Source organism: Bufo bufo, chromosome 7, assembly GCF_905171765.1.
Source record: "Bufo bufo chromosome 7, aBufBuf1.1, whole genome shotgun sequence".
Classification (NCBI taxonomy): domain Eukaryota; kingdom Metazoa; phylum Chordata; class Amphibia; order Anura; family Bufonidae; genus Bufo; species Bufo bufo.
This window is the reverse complement of record NC_053395.1, coordinates 189,358,258-189,378,870: the sequence shown is the minus strand read 5'-3', so window position 1 is coordinate 189,378,870 and position 20,613 is coordinate 189,358,258. Positions and strand designations below refer to the sequence as shown.

At 42.7% G+C, this 20,613-nt stretch overlaps 1 protein-coding gene across 1 annotated transcript; it reads left to right on the top strand.

The window, feature by feature from the left end:
• Nucleotides 1-6,598: 6,598 nt before the first annotated feature.
• Nucleotides 6,599-20,355, top strand: LOC121007949 (retinol dehydrogenase 7-like). The gene is made up of 6 exons (XM_040440215.1): nucleotides 6,599-6,912; nucleotides 10,222-10,260; nucleotides 10,400-10,730; nucleotides 16,003-16,261; nucleotides 18,592-18,755; nucleotides 20,105-20,355. Exons 1-6 carry the CDS (start codon nucleotides 6,898-6,900, stop codon nucleotides 20,353-20,355), a joined length of 1,059 nt encoding a protein of 352 aa, XP_040296149.1. The 5' UTR covers nucleotides 6,599-6,897.
• Nucleotides 20,356-20,613: the final 258 nt, after the last annotated feature.

The following is a 20,613-nucleotide window of genomic DNA, read 5'->3' as shown; positions in this document are numbered from 1 at the left end:
TCCTTTATTGGGGGTGTCTTGCTAATTGCCTATAATTTCCACCTGTTGTCTATCCCATTTGCACAACAGCATGTGAAATTGATTGTCACTCAGTGTTGCTTCCTAAGTGGACAGTTTGATTTCACAGAAGTGTGATTGACTTGGAGTTACATTGTGTTGTTTAACCACCTCCGGACCGCTGTACGCACAGACGCGTCCTTGAGGTGGTTGTTTAATTCTTCCTGGACGCGCCGGCGCGTCCTCTCGCGAGACGCGAGATTTCGGTCACAGCCGGCCCGCGCATGCGCATCGCGGGCCGGCAAAAGTTAAAGGACTATTGCATCAATGATCGTCGCTGGCAGGTTGCTGATTTTTAAAAAATCGAATCACAAGCCAGATAACAGATCATATTAGTAAATATGATCTGTTATATGGCTTCTCTGCTCCTCTGCTGGTCCTTTTCGTCGGTTGGATCCAGCAGAGAAGCAGACATCACTGTGAGTACACACCAAACACTGCCCTTAGCCCCTGATCACCATCCATCACCCCCATCATCCAAATTAACCCCTTGATCGCCCCCTGTCAATCACTTAGTGAAAGACAAAAAGTGATCAGTGTAAACTGACACTTTTTTTTTTCACTAGTATTGGCTGTTAGGTTTTAGGGATAGTTTAGGCCCTTTGGTTAGGTAGTTAGCGTCAGTTAGCGCCCACCCCACCGCACCGCAGTCACTTTTATTCGCTGTTTAGCGTATCGCTAATCAGCATTTGTACTTTTATAGTATCTGTAAGTGATCAAAACTGATCACGGTCAGATCTATAATAGTATTAGTGTCACCTTAGCTCGCCCTCCACCCAAAACGCAGTGTTTGCCCGATCAGGCCTGATCGGTCGCCCACACGTGCGTTCACCCACGCCCGCCCCACCGCAGTGACAAAAAAGTTTTTTTTTTTGATCACTGCACATTCACTTTACACGCTCTGCGGCGATAAAAAAATCAGTTTTGATATTTTTTATCAACCGCAGCGGCCTCCGGTACTTCGCTAGCCTCCCCTTTGTAAGACAGGCTTGCTTTTTTTCTTGGGTAGTCTCAGGGAATACCCCTAAATTTAGTAGTCCAAAATGTCAAACAGGGGGTATTCTTCTGAAGAGGCCTACAGGATTCTGACCCAGTCGGATGAGGAGTGGGAACCCTCATCTGACGAATCTAGCGGGTCAGAATATGAACCTGTAGAAAGCAGTGGCTCTCTGACCCAAAGTTCGGACGAGGAGGTTGAGGTCCCTGGCAGCACCAGGCGTACCCGGCCCCGTGTCGCTAGACCACAGGTTATGCAGGATCCGCTTCAAGAGCAGCAGAGTGGGGCTGTCGCTGCCGGATCACGTGGTGAGGCATACACCAGCAGCGCAGCCCTTCCTGGACCTAGTACCAGCACTGCCGTACAACATGGTGAAGTAGCGAGCACCAGAAGGGCAGTTGAAGCTGGTACGGTGGCACGTGCACTAGTTACCCCGTCGCAGCCACCGCACAGACAGGCCCGTAGAGCCCCTAGAATCCCTGAGGTGCTGGCAAACCCTGATTGGCAGTCACCAACTTCAGCCGCACCAGTAGTTCCCCCTTTCACCGCCCAGTCTGGAGTTCGGGTTGAGACGGCTCAGATCAGTACGGCCCTGGGATTTTTTGAGCTGTTCTTGACTGCAGAGCTCTTGGACTTAGTCGTGGCAGAGACCAACCAATATGCCACACAATTTATAACCGCAAATCCGGGAAGCTTTTATGCCCAGCCTTTCCGGTGGAAACCAGTCCAAGTTTCCGAACTTAAAATTTTTCTGGGCCTTCTCCTCAACATGGGTCTAACCAAAAAGCATGAATTGCGGTCATATTGGTCCACGAACCCGATTCATCACATGCCCATGTTCTCTGCTGCTATGTCCAGGACACGATTTGAGGCCATCCTGCGTTTCCTGCACTTTAGCGACAACACCACCTACCGTCCCAGAGGCCACCCAGCTTTTGACCGGCTCCACAAAATTCGGCCCCTCATAGACCATTTCAACCGGAAATATGCAGATTTGTATACCCCTGAGCAAAACATCTGCGTAGACGAGTCCCTAATACATTTTACCGGGCGCCTTGGCTTCAAACAATACATCCCAAGCAAGCGTGCCCGGTATGGGGTCAAATTGTATAAGCTCTGTGAAAGGGCCACAGACTATACCCACAAATTTCGGATCTATGAGGGAAAAGATCAGACCCTGGAGCCGGTCGGTTGCCCTGACTACCTGGGGAGCAGTGGGAAGACAGTCTGGGACTTGGTGTCACCCTTATTCGGCAAGGGGTACCATCTTTATGTGGACAATTTTTACACAAGTGTGGCCCTCTTTAGGCATTTGTTTCTAGAACGGATTTGCGCCTGTGGCACCGCGCGAACTAGTCGCGTGGGCTTCCCCCAACGGCTTGTAACCACCCGTCTTGCAAGGGGGGAGAGGGCTGCCTTGTGTAACGAAGAACTGCTCGCGGTGAAATGGAGAGACAAGCGTGACGTTTACATGCTCTCCTCCATTCACGCAGACACGACAATACAAATTCAAAGGGCAACCCGTGTCATTGAAAAGCCCCTCTCAGTCCACGACTATAATTTGCTCATGGGAGGGGTGGACTTCAATGACCAGATGTTGGCTCCCTATTTAGTTTCCCGCAGAACCAGACGCTGGTATAAGAAGGTGTCTGTATATTTAATTCAATTGGCGCTCTACAATAGTTTTGTTCTCTACAGTAAGGCTGGGAGAACACGATACTTCCTCAAATTCCAGGAAGAGATCATCGAGAACCTCCTTTACCCAGGAGGTTCCGTGGCCCCATCCACCAGTGTAGTTAGCCGTCTACACGAGCGACATTTCCCCAGTGTCGTTGCTGGTACCTCAAACCAACCGCCACCCCGAAAAAAATGTTGTGTCTGTAGCAGGAGTGGAATAAGGCGTGACACCCGCTATTTCTGTCCTGACTGTCCGGACCACCCTGCCCTATGCTTAGGAGAGTGTTTCCGGAAGTACCACACACAGGTACACCTAGCATAGGGATCACATCTCACCAGGACAGGCACACAGGGCTATTAGGGCCCTTTCTCTCACAGCTGCTGCAAAAGTGCATAACGTACTTCGCCACATCTTTGGGCGATTTGCGCTTTGCACATTGTCCCATGGGGAAGGAGAGGTTTGTTCTATAAAGGTAAAAAAAACTAAACAAAAAAAAAATTACCGGTAAGTAAAAAAGTTAAAAAAGTTAAAAAAAAGTTAATATGTTCTGTTCTAAAGTTAATAAAGTTATTGCTTTGCGGCCTGGTTTTTTCTTTTTTGTTTTGTTTTTTTTACCTTCTAGGTGGACCAACCGATCGACCAGCTGCAGCACTGATGTGCATTCGGACAGAAGCATTGTGCTGCTGTCAGATTACACGCAAGTCGGTGTATGCGGCGCTGCAAGACGAGATTTCTCCTCTGCAGTAAAAGATATGTTTGCCGAGGCATATGAGCTGAGGAGGTGGCGCTGTTCATATACTTTGGCAAACACCTTGTATATATAAAAAAGAAAATCCCGGCAATGATTTATTCATCCACATCGATTGATGTGAATGGAGAAATCTGGTTTGCCAGGGCATACGAGCTGAAGTGGGTATGGATGTTGGGCGGAGCTCCTATGTCCTGGCAGACGCCTTTCCCCTCCTTTTTCTTTTTTTGGCAGAGATTTTTTCATCCACATTGATCGATGCGAATGAAGAAATCTGTGCCGTTCATTTTTTTCTTTCAGCCCAGAGGCTGAACGGAAAAAAAAAATCTCATTACCCGTATGCTCAATATAAGGAGAATAGCAGAAACTCCTAATGCTGGCCATACATGTAATGATTGCGGAGACCCTCAAATGCCAGGGCAGTACAAACACCCCACAAATAACACCATTTTGGAAAGAAGACACCCCAAGGTATTCGCTGAGGGGCATATTGAGTCCATGAAAGATTGAAATTTTTGTCCCAAGTTAGCGGAAAGGGAGACTTTGTGAGAACAAAATCAAAAAAATCAATTTCCGCTAACCTGTGCCAAAAAATTTTTTTTCAATGAACTCGCCATGCCCCTCATTGAATACCTTGGCGTGTCTTCTTTCCAAAATGGGGTCACATGTGGGGTATTTATACTGCCCTGGCATTTTAGGGGCCCCAAAGCGTGAGAAGAAGTCTGGTATCCAAATGTCTAAAAATGCCCTCCTAAAAGGAATTTGGGCCCCTTTGCCCACCTAGGCTGCAAAAATGTGTCACACATCTGGTATCTCCGTACTCAGGAGAAGTTGAGGAATGTGTTTTTGGGTGTCTTTTTACATATACCCATGCTGGGTGAGATAAATATCTTGGTCAAATGCCAACTTTGTATAAAAAAATGGGAAAAGTTGTCTTTTGCCAAGATATTTCTCTCACCCAGCATGGGTATATGTAAAATTACAGCACAAAACACATTCCCCACCTTCTCCTGAGTACGGAGATACCAGATGTGTGACACTTTTTTGCAGCCTAGGTGGGCAAAGGGGCCCACGATCCAAAGAGCACCTTTCGGATTTCACAGGTCATTTTTTACAGAATTTGATTTCAAACTCCTTACCACACATTTGGGCCCCTAGAATGCCAGGGCAGTATAACTACCCATTTTGGAAAGAAGAGACCTCAAGGTATTCGCTGATGGGCATAGTGAGTTCATAGAACTTTTTATTTTTTGTCACAAGTTAGTGGAATATGAGACTTTGTAAGAAAAAAATAAAAATAAAAAAAATCATAATTTTCCGCTAACTTGTGACAAAAAAATAAAAAGTTCTATGAACTCACTATGCCCATCAGCGAATACCTTAGGGTATGTACTTTCCGAAATGGGGTCATTTGTGGGGTGTTTGTACTGTCTGGGCATTGTAGAACCTCAGGAAACATGACAGGTGCTCAGAAAGTCAGAGCTGCTTCAAAAAGCGGAAATTCACATTTTTGTACCATAGTTTGTAAACGCTATAACTTTTACCCAAACCATTTTTTTTTTACCCAAACATTTTTTTTTTATCAAAGACATGTAGAACAATAAATTTAGAGCAAAATTTATATATGGATGTCGTTTTTTTTGCAAAATTTTACAACTGAAAGTGAAAAATGTCATTTTTTTGCAAAAAAATCGTTAAATTTCGATTAATAACAAAAAAAGTAAAAATGTCAGCAGCAATGAAATACCACCAAATGAAAGCTCTATTAGTGAGAAGAAAAGGAGGTAAAATTCATTTGGGTGGTAAGTTGCATGACCGAGCAATAAACGGTGAAAGTAGTGTAGGTCAGAAGTGTAAAAAGTGGCCTGGTCATTCAGGGTGTTTAAGCACTGGGGGCTGAGGTGGTTAAGTGTTCCCTTTATTTTTTTGAGAAGTGTATATATATATATCACAGACTCTGGATCCCTTGTACAATTGGAGCCTGGTTCAAGTTGGTCCCATCCAATTTGCTATTTCAAGGCAGTAGGCCAAGCCCAAGGGTCATAAGGTATAGAAAGGAAAAGTATCACCTGTGCCTTCTGACTGGGTGATAAATCCTGCTACCATATTTGGGGTCTACTTTGATTCTTGCTATGTGGCCCGCTCTCTTACATCTATGACAGTAATAAAAGTATCAATAAATTACATTTCTATAAAAGTATCTGCATTCTCTTAACAGTTTACCTGCTCGTTGTCGAGGTTGCATCGGCGAGCATTGTAATTACAGCTCCTCCGTCCCCATTTACTTGAATGGCAAAGAGCAGTTGTAGTTACACCGTGTCCCATTCAAGTGAATTGAATGGCGGCGCTGCAATGTCGATGGCGAGCAAGTAAACAGTGCAGCTGTCTCTTCATACAGCTGATCGTTGGGAATGCCGGGTGTTGTACCACCATCGATCTGATATTGATTACCTATCCTCAGGATAGATCATTAATATGGGATCGCGAGAAAATAGAAAGCTCCTTTAATGGACAGCACGGCAGCCAAGGGGAATTTATACTCCTCCACAGTCCTGGTAGTTAGAACATTGGTCCAACACTGAAAACATCTAATTAGTCCGAGATCAGAACAAATGATCAGCTTTTTTCCAGAAACGGCACCACTCTTGCTTATGGGTTGTGTGGGGTAATGCAGCTCAGACTCATTTACGTGGATGGGGATGAGCTGTTTCTGAAAAAGAACAGACCCATTTTTGCAAACCTAGACAACCCTGTAAATAAAATCATGACAGGAGGAGCATTAACCTTTTAGTTCTTCATGACTTCCATCTATTAGCCATAATGTAGACCCATTACGTCCAGTACATAATATGCTTAGTCCTGACCATGCAGTGATATAACCACAGAGGTCAGAAAGGCAGAAACAAATACAATCCAATAATCTCTAAAGAACATGCAGTGTATGAGTTAAGGTGACCAAGCCTGTTAAGATTGTGACAAGTAAGATTTCTTAAAAATGTGTTGATCTACGAGGATGGGAGCCTGATGATTGCTGAAGTGGACACCTTGGATAGATAGCTTTACCTACTTATAATTAACCCTCAGCTCCTCCAGACCGCAGGCAGCTCAGATGCTTGTGATTTAGGCTCCGCTAATAAGGCTTAAGTTGCTACGTTCCAAAAATAATCAAGGCAGGGATATATGATCGACCACTGTGGACGTGAATGTTTACAGGATTCTCATGGATTATATGACACCCAATGCAAGTCTTATAGAACTGAACTTCCAGGGGGAAGGAGGTTTTATTCTTTTTTATCTTGAAGAGATGCCTTAAGGGAGAGGAGGATGTCTGAGCAAATCTCTGCAAAGGACTTTATGGAACACATTGCATTGAGCAGGGACTGAGCTCTGGTGGCATAGACTCTTCACCCCTTCACAATGCTGCTGCATAATGTAAGTGCATCATACCTATTGTGGATTATGTTATTATGAATGGGAAATGGTTTGCACTGGGGATAATGGAACTGCATTGTTCCCGCATGGCGGTGTATGGTGGGATCAGAAGGTAGACATGCCTCGTGGACCCAACAATATACATGGCAACCGTGTGGTTGGAGCAAACCAAATATAGAAAGAACATAGTAAGGCCTCATTCACACAACCGTATGTATTTTGCGGTCCGCAAAAAAACGGATCTGCAAAAAATACAGATGACGTCCGTGTGCATTCCGTTATTTGGGGAACGGAACAGCTGGCCCCTGATAGAACAGTACGGACATATGGAAACGGAATGCACACGGATTAACTTCCGTTTTTTTGCGGACCCATTGAAATGAATGATTCCGTATACGGTCCACAAAAAAAAATGGAATGGACATGGAAAGAATATACGTTCGTGTGCATGAGGCCTAACTCTTGGTAACTAGAACATAAGCTATTACTAAACTAGCAAAACTATATCAAATCTAGATTTTTTTGCTAATGATAACGTATTTGTGTTTGTTTTTTTGGTTATTTTTGAAGCATAATGTACAGTAACTCTGGATGTCTACATATAGCATTATTACCTTGTAATAATGGATCGGATGTTTTGTCAAAAATAAAAAACTAACATAAAAACATAGGGCTCCTTTCCATAAAGCTAATCCAATATTTTATTTGTTTACATACAATATTTAGTTTGTCCATCACATTCCACAGCAATGGACAGAGATTGTCCCCATTCACATTAGTCATGGTCCCCACTGGGACTCACAATCTCATCCAGACACATGCACACATTAGGCCCAGTTTCATAGGAAGTTTCCATACTTAACCAATCAGTCTGTTTTTTGTGGGTGCAAATCCTTCTATTCCGTTGGTTATGAGTCGGTGAATATAAAACTGAAGAATGAGGCAGCCCTCCAGAGTAAGATGAAAGGTTGGCGTATCCGCTTTTTGTGTGTGAGCGCTGCCTCGTTCTTCAATTTTAGCTTGATGGGTGGATGGATGGACAGATAGATAGACAGATAGATAGGCATATACATAGATTCATAGTAACATAGTTTTTGTAAGGCTGAAAAAACATCCATTCATCCAGTTCAGCCTGTTATCCTGCAAAGTTGACCCAGAGCCAAAAAAACTCTTGAGGTAGAAGCCAATTTTCCTCATTTGAGGGGTAAAAAATTCCTTCCCGACTCCAATAAGGCAATCAAATAACTCCCTGGATCAACGACCCCTCTCTAGTAGCTATATCCTGTAATATTATTACGCTCCAGAAATACATCCAGGCCCCTCTTGAATTCCTTTATTGTACTCACCATCACCATCTCCTCAGGCAGAGAGCTCCATAGTCTCACTGCTCTTACCGTAAAGAATCCTCTTCTATGTTTGTGTACAAATCTTCTTTCCTCCAGACGCAGAGGATGTCCCCTCGTCACAGTCACAGTCCTGGGGATAAATAGATGATGGGATAGATCTCTGTACTGACCCCTGATATATTTATACATAGTAATTAGATCTCCCCTCAGTCGTCTTTTTTCTAAAGTGAATAACCCTAATGTGGATAATCTTTCTGGGTACTGTAGTCCCCCCATTCCAGTTATTACTTTAGTTGCCCTCCTTTGAACCCTCTCCAGCTCTGCTATGTCTGCCTTGTTCACAGGAGCCCAGAACTGTACACAGTACTACATGTGTGGTCTGACCAGTGATTTGCAAAGGGTGACTAGATAGATAGATAGATAGATAGATAGATAGATATAAGATAAATAGATAGATAGATAGATAGAGTCACTGACATAGTTATAGCTAAGGCTACTTACACCCTAGCGTTCTATTTTCCGGTATTGAGATTCGTCATAGGGTCTCAATACCGGGAAAAAACTGCTTCTGTTTTGTCCCTATTCATTGTCAATGGGGACAAAACGTAACTGAACAGAACGGAGTGCTCCAAAATGCATTCCATTCCTATTAGTTGTGTTCCTATACTGGGGAGCAAACCGCAGCAAGCTGCGATTTTTTTTCCGTCATGGGATGTGGAGAAAAACGGATCCGTCATGACCCACAATGCAAGTCAATGGGGACGTCCCACATTGACTTTCAATGGTGTTCATGACAGATCCGTCTTGGCTATGTTAAGGGTCCATTCACACGTCTGTAGAATGGGTCCGGATCCGTTCCACAACGTTGCGGAACGAATCTGGACCCATTCATTCTCTACGTGGCCGGAAGAGATGCCGACAGCGCACAGTGTGCTGTTCGCATCCACATTTCCGGAGCACGGCCCCGATCTTCCGGTCCGCGGCTATCGAAAAAAATAGAACATGTTCTATTCTTGTCTGCAATTGCGGACAAGAATAGGCAGTTCTATGGGGGTGCCGGTCGGGTGTATTGCGGATCCACAATACACTACGGACGTGTGAATGGACACTAAAGATAATGCAATCGGATTTGTTCATAACGGATGCAGATCTTTGTACTGTCAGTAATGGAAACGTTTTTGATGACGCTAGTGTGAAAGTAGCTAACACTACTGTGGGGATACTGTGGCAGACACTATAAAGACAGCATGGTGATTATCGCTGGTATGATGGTATGGTAGCTCACACTGATACAGGTACTGTGACTGACACTGTTATGAGGGTACTGAAGGTGACACTGGTCACTGCGTCATCTGAAAAACCAGTCACAGAGCACAGAGTATAATCCAGAAACTCTATGGAGTCAGTTATCAAACTGGTGTAAAGCAGAACTGGCTAAGTTGCCCATAGCAACCAATCAGATTCCACCTTTCATTTTCCAAAGGAGCTGTCCAGAATGAAAGGTGGAATCTGATTGGTTGCTAGGGGCAACTAAGCCACTTCTACTTTACAACAGCTTGATAACTGACCCCCTAAATGTATAAATTATGAAAATATTACCTTTCCATTCAGAATCTAGGACACTGGTGGGAGCTTGTCCCAGGGGTCAGGATGGCCATATACATACATTAGGGGTTTTAAAGGTCTTGATAGAGCCAGTATAAGTTGAGTTCCTGTCCTAATATTTTACGATTCACCATCACATTTATAAGGCATCATTCACCTTTGTCCCTATGGAAGTGCACACCAGTCTTTTAAATGAAATCCCGGCAATGTAAGACATCAGGAGGGGGCACGGCAGAGGTTTGGCTGTAATGAGCTGCGTTTAGTCCTCGTTGCTCGCCTTGATTCCTGTTTCTATGTAGATGTGGCCTTTTGATGACAATGCTTATATAACGTTTGCTTCTTGTTCTTGTATCTGCAGGGCGAGGACGAGGAAGATTTGCTCGACAGATTTAAAGAGGTACAGCAACTGCTGCAAGTTAAGCATATTCCAAAAACCAATTACCGCTCTTGACGAGTCTAGCCAGCCATTAGATTTCTTTCATCATTTCTTTTAATGCTTGAACAAAGTAGCTAACTCTTCCACTATTTTCTTGCAGCTCTGGGCTGTGCATCCAGCATTACTGGGAACTCTGACCTCCGTCGTCTTCTTGTTCATTTGCTGGACCATTAGAGACAACCTAAAAATCGGAGACACTCGCGGAAAATCCGTGTTTATCACCGGCTGCGATTCAGGCTTCGGAAACCTACTGGCTCAAAGACTTCACAGGAAAGGATTTGACGTCATTGCTGCTTGTCTGACCGAGGAAGGGAGCGACAACCTGAGGGCCTGTACATCTCCTGCGCTGAAAACTGTCCTATTAAATGTCACAAACCAAAACAGTATTGATAATGCTGTGACTTTTGTGGCCGAGGCGACCGGTAGTAAAGGTAACTCATATCACCGTATCTAATTCATATAGTTGCCAACGGTCTCAAATTTGCAAGGACATTCCCTAATTTTCAGAGACAGTCCTGATCAATTTGGGCAGTCTCAAGTCAAAGTGAGTTGGGCTTATGTAAGCCCCGTCCACAACTGGGTGGTTTGATGTCCCAAAATGTCCCAAATTTACCAACTCCAATGTTGGTAAGTATGTAATTTGTGCTCTTTATAAGTGGTCTCCGACCTGTGCCTCTCCCGGAGGTGTGAGATCACAACTCCCAGCATGGCCTGACAGCTCGCGGCTTTTGTAGTTTCAAAGTGACTGGAGAACTAAAGTTTGCAGCCCGCCGCTGTATTTATTGATCCTTCTCCTGGACACTTTCCAGGTAGTGATGTCCTTGCCTAAAGTCACTCTCCAGGGAAGCAGCAGATATAATAATCCTCCAGCTGTGCTGCCACCATATATTTTTTATGAATAATTTGCATTCAGTGGCCCAGATTCAGGTAGATTTGCCCATTACTTACACCTGAGCCGCTCAGCTGAATTTCTCTGCGCTGGAGCAATTTTGCCAAATTGCCACCTGATTCAGGAATCGTTTGTTCATTTAATTTGCTCCTGTTTAAGGCAAAGCTGAGGGCGCAAGGCCGTGCAAGTCAAAGTGGGTGTGCCCCTATGTAAATGAGGAATTTTCGGCTCAGCAGAGGTTTGCTAGCATAATTTCAGGGCAAATCCCGCTCAGCTGCTTGCACTGAGCAAATAAATAGGAGCAGACTTGCGCAGGTTCTTTGCTGAATTTCATCCTGCTTTTTCCTACCCCCCCTGAGCAAGGAAATTCAGCCCTTTTGCAAGACATGGCACCTCCCAAAGGGACCAAAATATTTTATATTACTGTATAAAGAATTTAAATTATAAAAGAACAGAAATAAACATACATAGCCTTTATTTTATTGGTGCAGCTGTTTTAGTGTAGTACTTGAATGAGATAAGTAAATTCTAGAAACATCTGAAAATGTCATTTTTCATTTGAAGAGCACAAGGAACACTTGTTTTTGTGTTTTATTCTCATAGGATAAAAAGGTATAAGAACAAACTGCCATCTAGAATAACTATTTAGATGTTCTTTAGATGTATTTCAAATCTGCTTGTTCAGATCGTCTGTCTAGGTGCTGCTGAAGTTGCGCGCTCCTTCAGATGACATTTGGCCATCTTTTGCTAACTTGCCCCTGCTTTTAACAGGAGCAAGTTTGCCCAGGGAAAAAAGCTTGCACGCTTCCAGCGCAAGATGCGCATCACACGCGCATGTTTCTGAATCATCGGCAGTACCTAATTTGCATATTCGCTGAGGGAATTCCATGAAGGCGCAACTTACACCCCGCGCAAAATTGCACGCAAATTGCGCAGGAACAGCTAGGCTGCGTGCGCGGGAAAATGGCAGCATTTCAGGCTTAACTGGTTTACAGAATCAGCCGCAAATTTGCATAGGAGCAAATCAGTACTTGCGCGGCGCAAATCACACTTGTTCCCGCGCAAGTGCTTCTTGAATCTGGGCCAGTGTTTTTATGGTCATTTTGTTGCTGCCATAACCTAGACTTGCCCCTAAATGTAATTGCTATTTACTTCCTGAAAGTTATTTTCGGCGATGTTCTCACTTCTGTCATTACTATAACTGTAGACGATTGGCGGTTCTCTGTAATATCACCCGTTATTTAGGATTTGCTTTATTCACTCTTAAATTCCTCATCATGCAGGTTAGGCTACTTTCACACTAGCGATTTTACAGGATCCGGCAGGGTTCAGCAAAAACGCTTCCTTTACTGATAATGCAACCATCTGCATCCGTCATGAACGGATCCGGTTGTATTATCTTTAACATAGCCATAACGGATCCGGTTTCTATCGTGTCAGAGAAAACGGATCCGTTGCATTGGGGGTCGTGCCGGATCCATCTTGCTCTGCATCCCAGGACGGAAAGCAAACCTCAGCATGTTGCAGTTTGCTCTCCAGTATAAGAACGCAACTAAACGGAACGGAATGCATTTTCGAGCATTCTGTTCTCTTTTGTCCCCATTGACAATTAATGGAGACAAAACTGAAGCGTTTTTTTTCCGGTATTGAGCCCCATATCAATATCGGAAAACTTAAACGCTAGTATGAAAGTAGCCTTAGCCTACAGGCTGAGAGACAATGTTGATCACCGATTCTAAAAAACTGTTCATGAGTTGCATTTTGCCTTGGAACTTGCAGTAGAAAACCGAGACTGACTCAAGGATTTCTGCCACGGTTTGCACTGCCACAAAATCCATCCATGGATTAGCCCATTTAGTGGAGCTAATCTACATGTGGCTACCCACCATGAGTTGTGGTCAATGATTCTTATTCAGAATGGTCCCGGGTTATAAGTGGTGTACTCCAAGGTTCAGTGCTGGTCCCTCTATTATTTAATTTATTTATTAATGATATCGAGGAGGGGATTAATAGCACCATATCTATTTTTGCAGATGACACTAAGCTGTGTAATACTGTACAGTCTATGGAAGATGCCCATATACTACAAGCTGACTTGAACACTCTGAGTGATTGGGCATCAACTTGGCAAATGAGGTTCAATGTGGATAAATGTAAAGTTATTCATCTTGGTAGTAATAATCTCTGTGCTTCATATGTCCTAGCACTGGGAGAGTCACTTATAGAGAAGGATTTGGGTGTCCTTGTAGATGGTAGATTAAATTACAGCATACAATGTCAATCAGCTGCTTCTAAGGCCACCAGGATATTGTCATGCATTAAACAAGGCATGGACTTGCGGGGCGGGGATGTGATATTACCACTTTACAAAGCGTTGGTGCCGCCTCATCTGGAATATGCAGTTCAGTTCTGGGCACCAGTCCATAGAAAGGACGCACTGCAGCTGGAAAAAGTACAGAGGAGAGCGACTAAACTGATAAGGGGCATGGAGGGTCTTAGTTATGAGGAAATATTAAAATAATTGAATTTATTTAGTCTTGAGAAGTGACGTCTAAGGGGGGACATTATTAACCTGTACAAATATATAAATGGGCCATACAAAATATACGGTGAAAAACTGTTCCATGTAAAATGCCCTCAAAAGACAAGGGGCGCTGTCTCCGACTGGAGAAGAAAAAGTTCAGTCTCCAGAAGCGTCAAATATTCTTTACTGTAAGAACTGTGAATCTGTGGAATAGACTTCCTCAGGACGTGGTCACAGCAGGAACAGTGGACAGTTTAAAAAAGGGTTTAGATAAATTCTTAAAAGTAAACAACATTAATGCTTATGAAAACGTGTAGAAATTTGAGTCTCACTTCCTTCTGGGATTGTGTCCCCACCTATCCCTTGGTTGAACTTGATGGACGTATGTCTTGTTTCAACCGTATTAACTATGTAACTAAATGACTCAATGCACATGTGGGCAGCAGCTTATGCAAGTGCTGGAGTAGGTCACTGGTTTTCCCTAAGCTTTGGTGAGAAGAGGTTATTGGTTCGTGACCTTTGCAAGGCCTTCTGGATTGGGTGAAGAAGAGAGACTACTTGTACCTTAGTTAAGCCACTGATTCTCAATGCTAATCCAATTAAAACATTATTGTTCTATTAATACATATGGATGAATTGCAGCTCTTTAGTACCAGCATGTGCACTTTTTCTATGGGCAGTTCATCGTTCTGGCCAAATGCACAGAAATCATTATTGTCTACCAGGACAAAAGCAACCATACTGTAGGGTTGAACTAAGATGCAAAGCCAACACAATAATGAGACATATAGTACTTGTGGCCTGTGGGTAAAGTGGAGTTGGCTACATCTTTAATAAAGTATGGAGAACCTTGTCTGGTATAAATACATTTCAAAATTCTCAAAACTATCACCGTGGTGAACATGACTTGCTACTGGAGATGGTTTGGGTGAATGGACCAATCCTGGTACTTAAAAGGGTTTTCTAGGACTTAGATATGATGACTTATCCTCAGAATAGAGCATCAATATCAGATCAGTCAGGGTCCAACATTGATCTGCCGTTCACAGCAGCCGCCAGCTCCGGAAATGATAGAGTGGATGAAGCCAGAAGCAGAAGTTTCTGGTTCCATTTAATGTACAGTTTCTGCCATGTACAGCTGATTTTTGTGGGTGACGGGTGTTGTGCTGATGTTGGTGACCTATCCTATCTAAAGGTGCATCTAGAGCAGCAGCAGATTGTCAGGCAGGAAGTGTTCCTTCCCGATATTCAGCTGCTTGTTCAGTGGAGGTGACCGCTACATTTACATGCAGCATTCACCTCCACAGCTATTGCGATCCCTCATCCTCATAGAGCTGCACTGTTTCTGGGCAGCAGATCTCTGTTTAGACAGCACAATCTGCTGCCAGGAAATGATAATTTAGGTGCCCGCACTAATGACTGTTTTACCAGATGAACGAACGTTTTGCTCGTTCATCGGAGGATCGGTTGAACCTTTAGACGGGCAGGTTGTTGGGAATGAGCATTCGCAGGAACATTCATTCCCAATAATCTTCCCATTTGTTGCCTAATCTAAATCAGCCTTAACTCCCAGAAAATCCATTTGCCTGAATAGGAATCTACTGGCATTGACATCTGAGAACCTAACATAGGATCGTAAGAATGCAAAGTACACAAGCCATATGAATAGACAATAGTAATAAAGTATAATACAAAGTAAATAATATAACATAGCAAGAGTACATGGGGGGTTGTTTTCCTTGGTTAGGGAGAACTTCCCACTCTGGACAATTTTGTTAGGGTGAAGGGACCACCCAAGCATTTCATCTCCAGAGCCAATGAGAGCACAGCCTCACAAGAGAGCTACTGTAACTAAAAATATTAAGGGGATATTTGCCGGTCAATCAGTTGCTCCCCGATTTAAAGGGTTTTTCCCATCTTAGACGTCTATGGGACATCCACTAGAAATGTGATAAATGCCTAATGGATACTGGTCCAACCTTTGGGACCCTCGCTTAGCTCAAAAACAGAGGTCACCCACTGCGGTGAATTAAGAGGTTGCCATGCATGCATGTCTCTCTCTATACATTTCTTTCTCTTCATAATGCCTATGAGTTTATAAAAAATATTTTACACAATATTAATCTTATCTTCCCAAAAGTGCAGAGTGCAGCATGGCATTTTAGAAAATATGCTTTTGGTATAAAATTATTTTTTATTTAGTGACTCTGATTTCATTTATGTCAGGAGTGTGACAACTGTTCTAAAATTTCTGACACCAAAAGGGCTCAACTCTAATTTTATTGTTTAGGTTTGTATGGCTTGGTGAACAATGCAGGAAGGGCCACTCCAATAGGGCCTACAGACTGGTTGGACATGGAAGACTTCCACAGAGTTCTTGATGTAAACCTAATTGGACTAATCGAGGTCACCATAAAGTTCCTGCCACTTTTGAAGAAGGGCCGTGGAAGAATTGTCAATGTGGCCAGTGTGATGGGGAGATTGGCTTTTGGAGGTGGAGGCTACTGTCTATCAAAATGTGGTGTAGAATCTTTCTCAGATAGTTTGAGGTGAGTTCATATTATAACTATAAATAATATTTTCTTTAACTAAATAAGGTGATTGCACACATTAGATTAAATGTCAGCTGAACCCGTAGATTTCAGTGAGACTGGCCAACCATCTAATTTGTATTGGGGTGTCCTGACTCTCCCCTGATATTAGGTTAAAAAGGATTAGTCATGTTGGAATTCAACACACCAAATCCTTTGGTTGCACAAGAGATAAGCTACTGCCAGGAGAGTCTGACAACGGCTTCTTCCCCTCTCCCTTTTTGCCCAACTTGGTGTATTGTGGGGCTTGGGGAATTGCTGTTGTCTAACAGCTAGCTACGATATATGGCCAGCCTCTTGACTCTGTCTTCAGAGTTGTTATGGTTAGGGTGACTATATACTTTAGATAACTGTCGACTGAATGCCCATTCAGTCAACGGCTGTTGAACCAAAGCACCCCATACACATACATGTTTCCAATCATGCATGTATTCTCAATAGAGAGAGTGATATCATCCACTGACGGACACCTGTTATTTCATGTTAGAACAAACAATAGGGCACTTTGGTGCTCGATCAACACTAGTGTTGACATCTAACTTGCCCAATCCATCTTTCCCCTGGCATCTACCTTTGGGTGAAAGTTGAGACACCGCAATACTGCAGTGTAGGTTGTTCTCTCACATGAATGGAGTGCTAGCCATTATTCTACTTGGTTGTCTACAGTTTAAAAAAGAAAGTGTTTTGTTGAATTTGGTAAAAATTATGTGAGTAAACCTTGTTATTGGTAATGTGATGGCAATGACAGAGATTTGGTATCCATGCACTTACTAAGAGAACATCTGTGTTAATGTGTACCTCCTTAGGTAATTAGCATTTTTATATGTGCTATCGAAAGTAAAAAAGGGGAAGACAGAATAGAATAGAACTCAGCTTCTCATTAATCGTCACTTAACCTCAGAGAAATTCAGAGGATCCTCTGGTGAGCCCAAGCTCTGACTTGATAATGAGTCCTTTATAAAATAGGGCCCCTTGTCTAGCAGTGGGCGGGCCTCCAGAATCATTTCCTGTGGTGGCCCAAAGAAATTCAGTCCGACAGTGGACAAAGGGAACCTAATTAAAACAAAATGCTGTTTTTTAAATGATTTCATTAATGGGTGGAAAACGCTGTTCAATTCCACCTGTCTTTATGTGAAAAAGTAACTACCCCCTTAGCTCTTAGATTAACCAGTTTAGATCACTTCTACCGTAGACTTCAATGGTTTATATGTATGGTGGATGTCAGGTCTTTAAGTGTGGAGCCTGCTCAAGAGCTGAGCAGGTTACATAACCGGTGGATGCCTGTTGTTTTACAGCTGGCAGTGTCCATGATCAGACACAAACTCCAATCAGGGACTTTTAACCCCCTTGGCAACCATGGTATCTGATCGGTCATTTTCCAGGAGCAGGATGCTACCAGTGAACAACACCCTTCCATCATTATGACAGGATGCTGTCAGTGACCAACACTCCTTCCCCCTTCCATTATTATGAGATTGTGGGAGCTGTTTGGTTGCTACTACAGCTGGGAGCCTTCTGAAGGCCCATCACAGTTACAATGGATGGTTGAACCATGTGGCTATATTCACACTCATATGTGCAAGGGATTCCATTAGGATCCTCTTTTGGCAGTTCCATCACATTTTATGGCAATAATGAAGGTTCACCCACTGTCAAAATGACAGAAACCACAACAAACTCCATTAATTCAATAGGTTCCATCAGACACCATTGTAAATCATCATATGGTGTACCATTGTTATGAATGGAGGCCACAATGTTGATGTGAATATACTATACTGTACTGAATCCATCACACATCAGCCACTGGATGATTGAATATTTTTATATTCTGTAATTAAGTTTTTTGCATAAACCGGACTTATTTGTATGTACACATGCAGCAATCCTCATGTTGACTGCAATGGCAAAAAACATGTTAATTAACTTTTTGAATTGCTGTTGTCACAACATATCACTGTGATGTATTATCACAGTCCAGTTTAGTTCTGCTACATCTGCAAACATGAATGATATGGCTCATCTGTGACCCACACACATTCACATCCATGTATTTGGGGGGGGGGGGAAACATGAACATGAGTGTCCATCTCGCAAGATGAACCATATAGACTATTCCCTCATGGTCGTTCAATTATTGATAGCAACTCATGGATAATAAGAAATATCTGTCCCTTTAAGGAATAATGCTGCTCTTCTCTAGTCGCCTAATACATTTTATCCTACAAGGACTTTCATCAGTCTCTTACATCTGATACTCAGTGTTTGTTGCTATTTGTTAATTCCAGGAGAGACATGCAGCATTTTGGAGTGAAAGTTAGTATTATTGAACCTGGATTCTTTAAGACCGGGGTCACCAGCCTTGAACTAATTGAGAAAGATTTACATCGCTTGTGGAATAGACTTGCGCCAGAAGTCAGATATGCCTATGGCGATAAGTACTTTGATAAATGTAAGTAACAACTGTATCCTGTATGTAGCAGTAAAGTGCCCCGCTATAATAAACAGATCAGTTAAAAAACATTTTTTTTAAATCTTGTCATATTACATTTTAAATGAGAGAATTTAGATGGTAAAATTCATGTGACAAGTGCGTTCTCTAAGAAAGGGAGCCTCTTTTTATATTGCCAGGCCGGGTGCAAGAATTTTAAAAAGGACTCATCTGTCACGGTGCTGCATTTCCAGCTCAGAGCTCCCTTTTCCTTCCCACCGGGACCCCACTGGACCGGAAATGGGAAGTGCCATCTACATGCACGTCACCACTTCAAGCAAATCTATGGTAATCCCATGCCATGCCTGCACACATCACGGCTGAGGCCATCGATTGCCCAGCAGAGGTGATTTGCATGTAGATGGCATGCCACACTTCAAGCCCAGTGGAAGCTCGGTGGTACAAACTGATCGCCAGACACAGGTGAGTCTTATCTGCCTTTTAATATCAAAAGAGGTACCCAGTCTAAGAAAACACCTTTAAAGTAGCATACACAAAATATAAACTCTGCGATAATACAGTGGTAATCCCTTTCATATGGCATTCAATAATCCAGAAAATGTGATATTCCAGCACTTGTTTCTAGCAAAAGACTGCAATATAAGGTGGACTTTCACAAGACAAGAAACAGAACCCTGGGCAAAGAGAACCAATTACAGGATTTCTCGGGATAAAAAGCTATTGTAGTATATTTAGCATCATTTTATTTTGAACTGTTTTTTTTTAAACATTCTTTACTAGAGGTGAGTGAATTAATTCCACTCAAATAATTTTTTTTGCAAATTTCCCTAAAGATTCTAATTTCTCCAAAACGTGCTCAGAGTGACGGCCAACATTTTACAGATCAGAAGACATCTTCTACCTAAAAGGGATAATTTTCAGACCTAAATAAAATCTGACAGTGCAGTGTGTTATTACACAGGCTGTTGGTTACCACCGACTCCCATCCGTTTACCCATATCATATATGTCACTGTCACTTAGATATCACTAGTGCTGTCTTGGCATGATCATGAAATGGGTTGGATACAGTCCTAGGAGAACTCGAAGTGTCATACATTGCTTTGCAGGGTAATATTCACTTTCGAAAATCGAATCTAATGGGCAATTTGACTGAAATTGACCCAAAATGAATCTTGAGAAATTTGCTCATCTATAGTCTTTACCCATCTACATAGCCTTTCAGGAATCCAGAACATTTGATATTCCATCATATAATGTCCAATTGCTTCTAGATTAAAGGAACATTACTAAATGTATCAGAGATAACCCCATCCTTCCACACCATAACGGTTGTCGTCTTTCTTGTAGATTTAAAAGTGCAGCGATTTTCAATGGAAACCTTGTGCAGCTCTGACATCTCCAAAGTTACAAACTGCATGGAACATGCACTGACAGCCAAATACCCAAGGACACGGTACGGTGCTGGGTGGGATGCAAAGTTCTTTTGGCTTCCTCTGTCTTATGCACCAGCCATTGTTGCTGACGTCATGTTAAAAATGTTATTACCTAGACCAGGCGGGTTCAAGAAAGCAGCAGCTAAAAACCAGGTGGATGTATAAGTGATCATTTTCTACAAATAAAAATTTTTTTTTGTGAAAAAAACTTTTCTCGGAATCTGTATATACGGTAAGTTACTTTCATGATAGATACAACGCCAAGCTGTCTTTCTAGTGAGTCATGTTTCAAGACTCTTAAAGGGTTGGACATTGACTTACAGGATAGCCCCATATACTGCACAGTAAGTAACAATAAACAGGCGTTTTCTTCTTTTGTAAAGAGCTATATTGCTTAATTTTCCCAGAGTTCATTGCCCTAAG

What these genes read in the sequence shown, in the direction of transcription:
- LOC121007949 (XM_040440215.1), top strand. An exon ending in TGCTCGACAGATTTAAAGAG is followed by an intron (nt 10,261 to 10,399) that starts GTACAGCAACTG and finishes ATTTTCTTGCAG; the next exon opens with CTCTGGGCTGTGCATCCAGC. An exon ending in TCTTTCTCAGATAGTTTGAG is followed by an intron (nt 16,262 to 18,591) that starts GTGAGTTCATAT and finishes TGTTAATTCCAG; the next exon opens with GAGAGACATGCAGCATTTTG.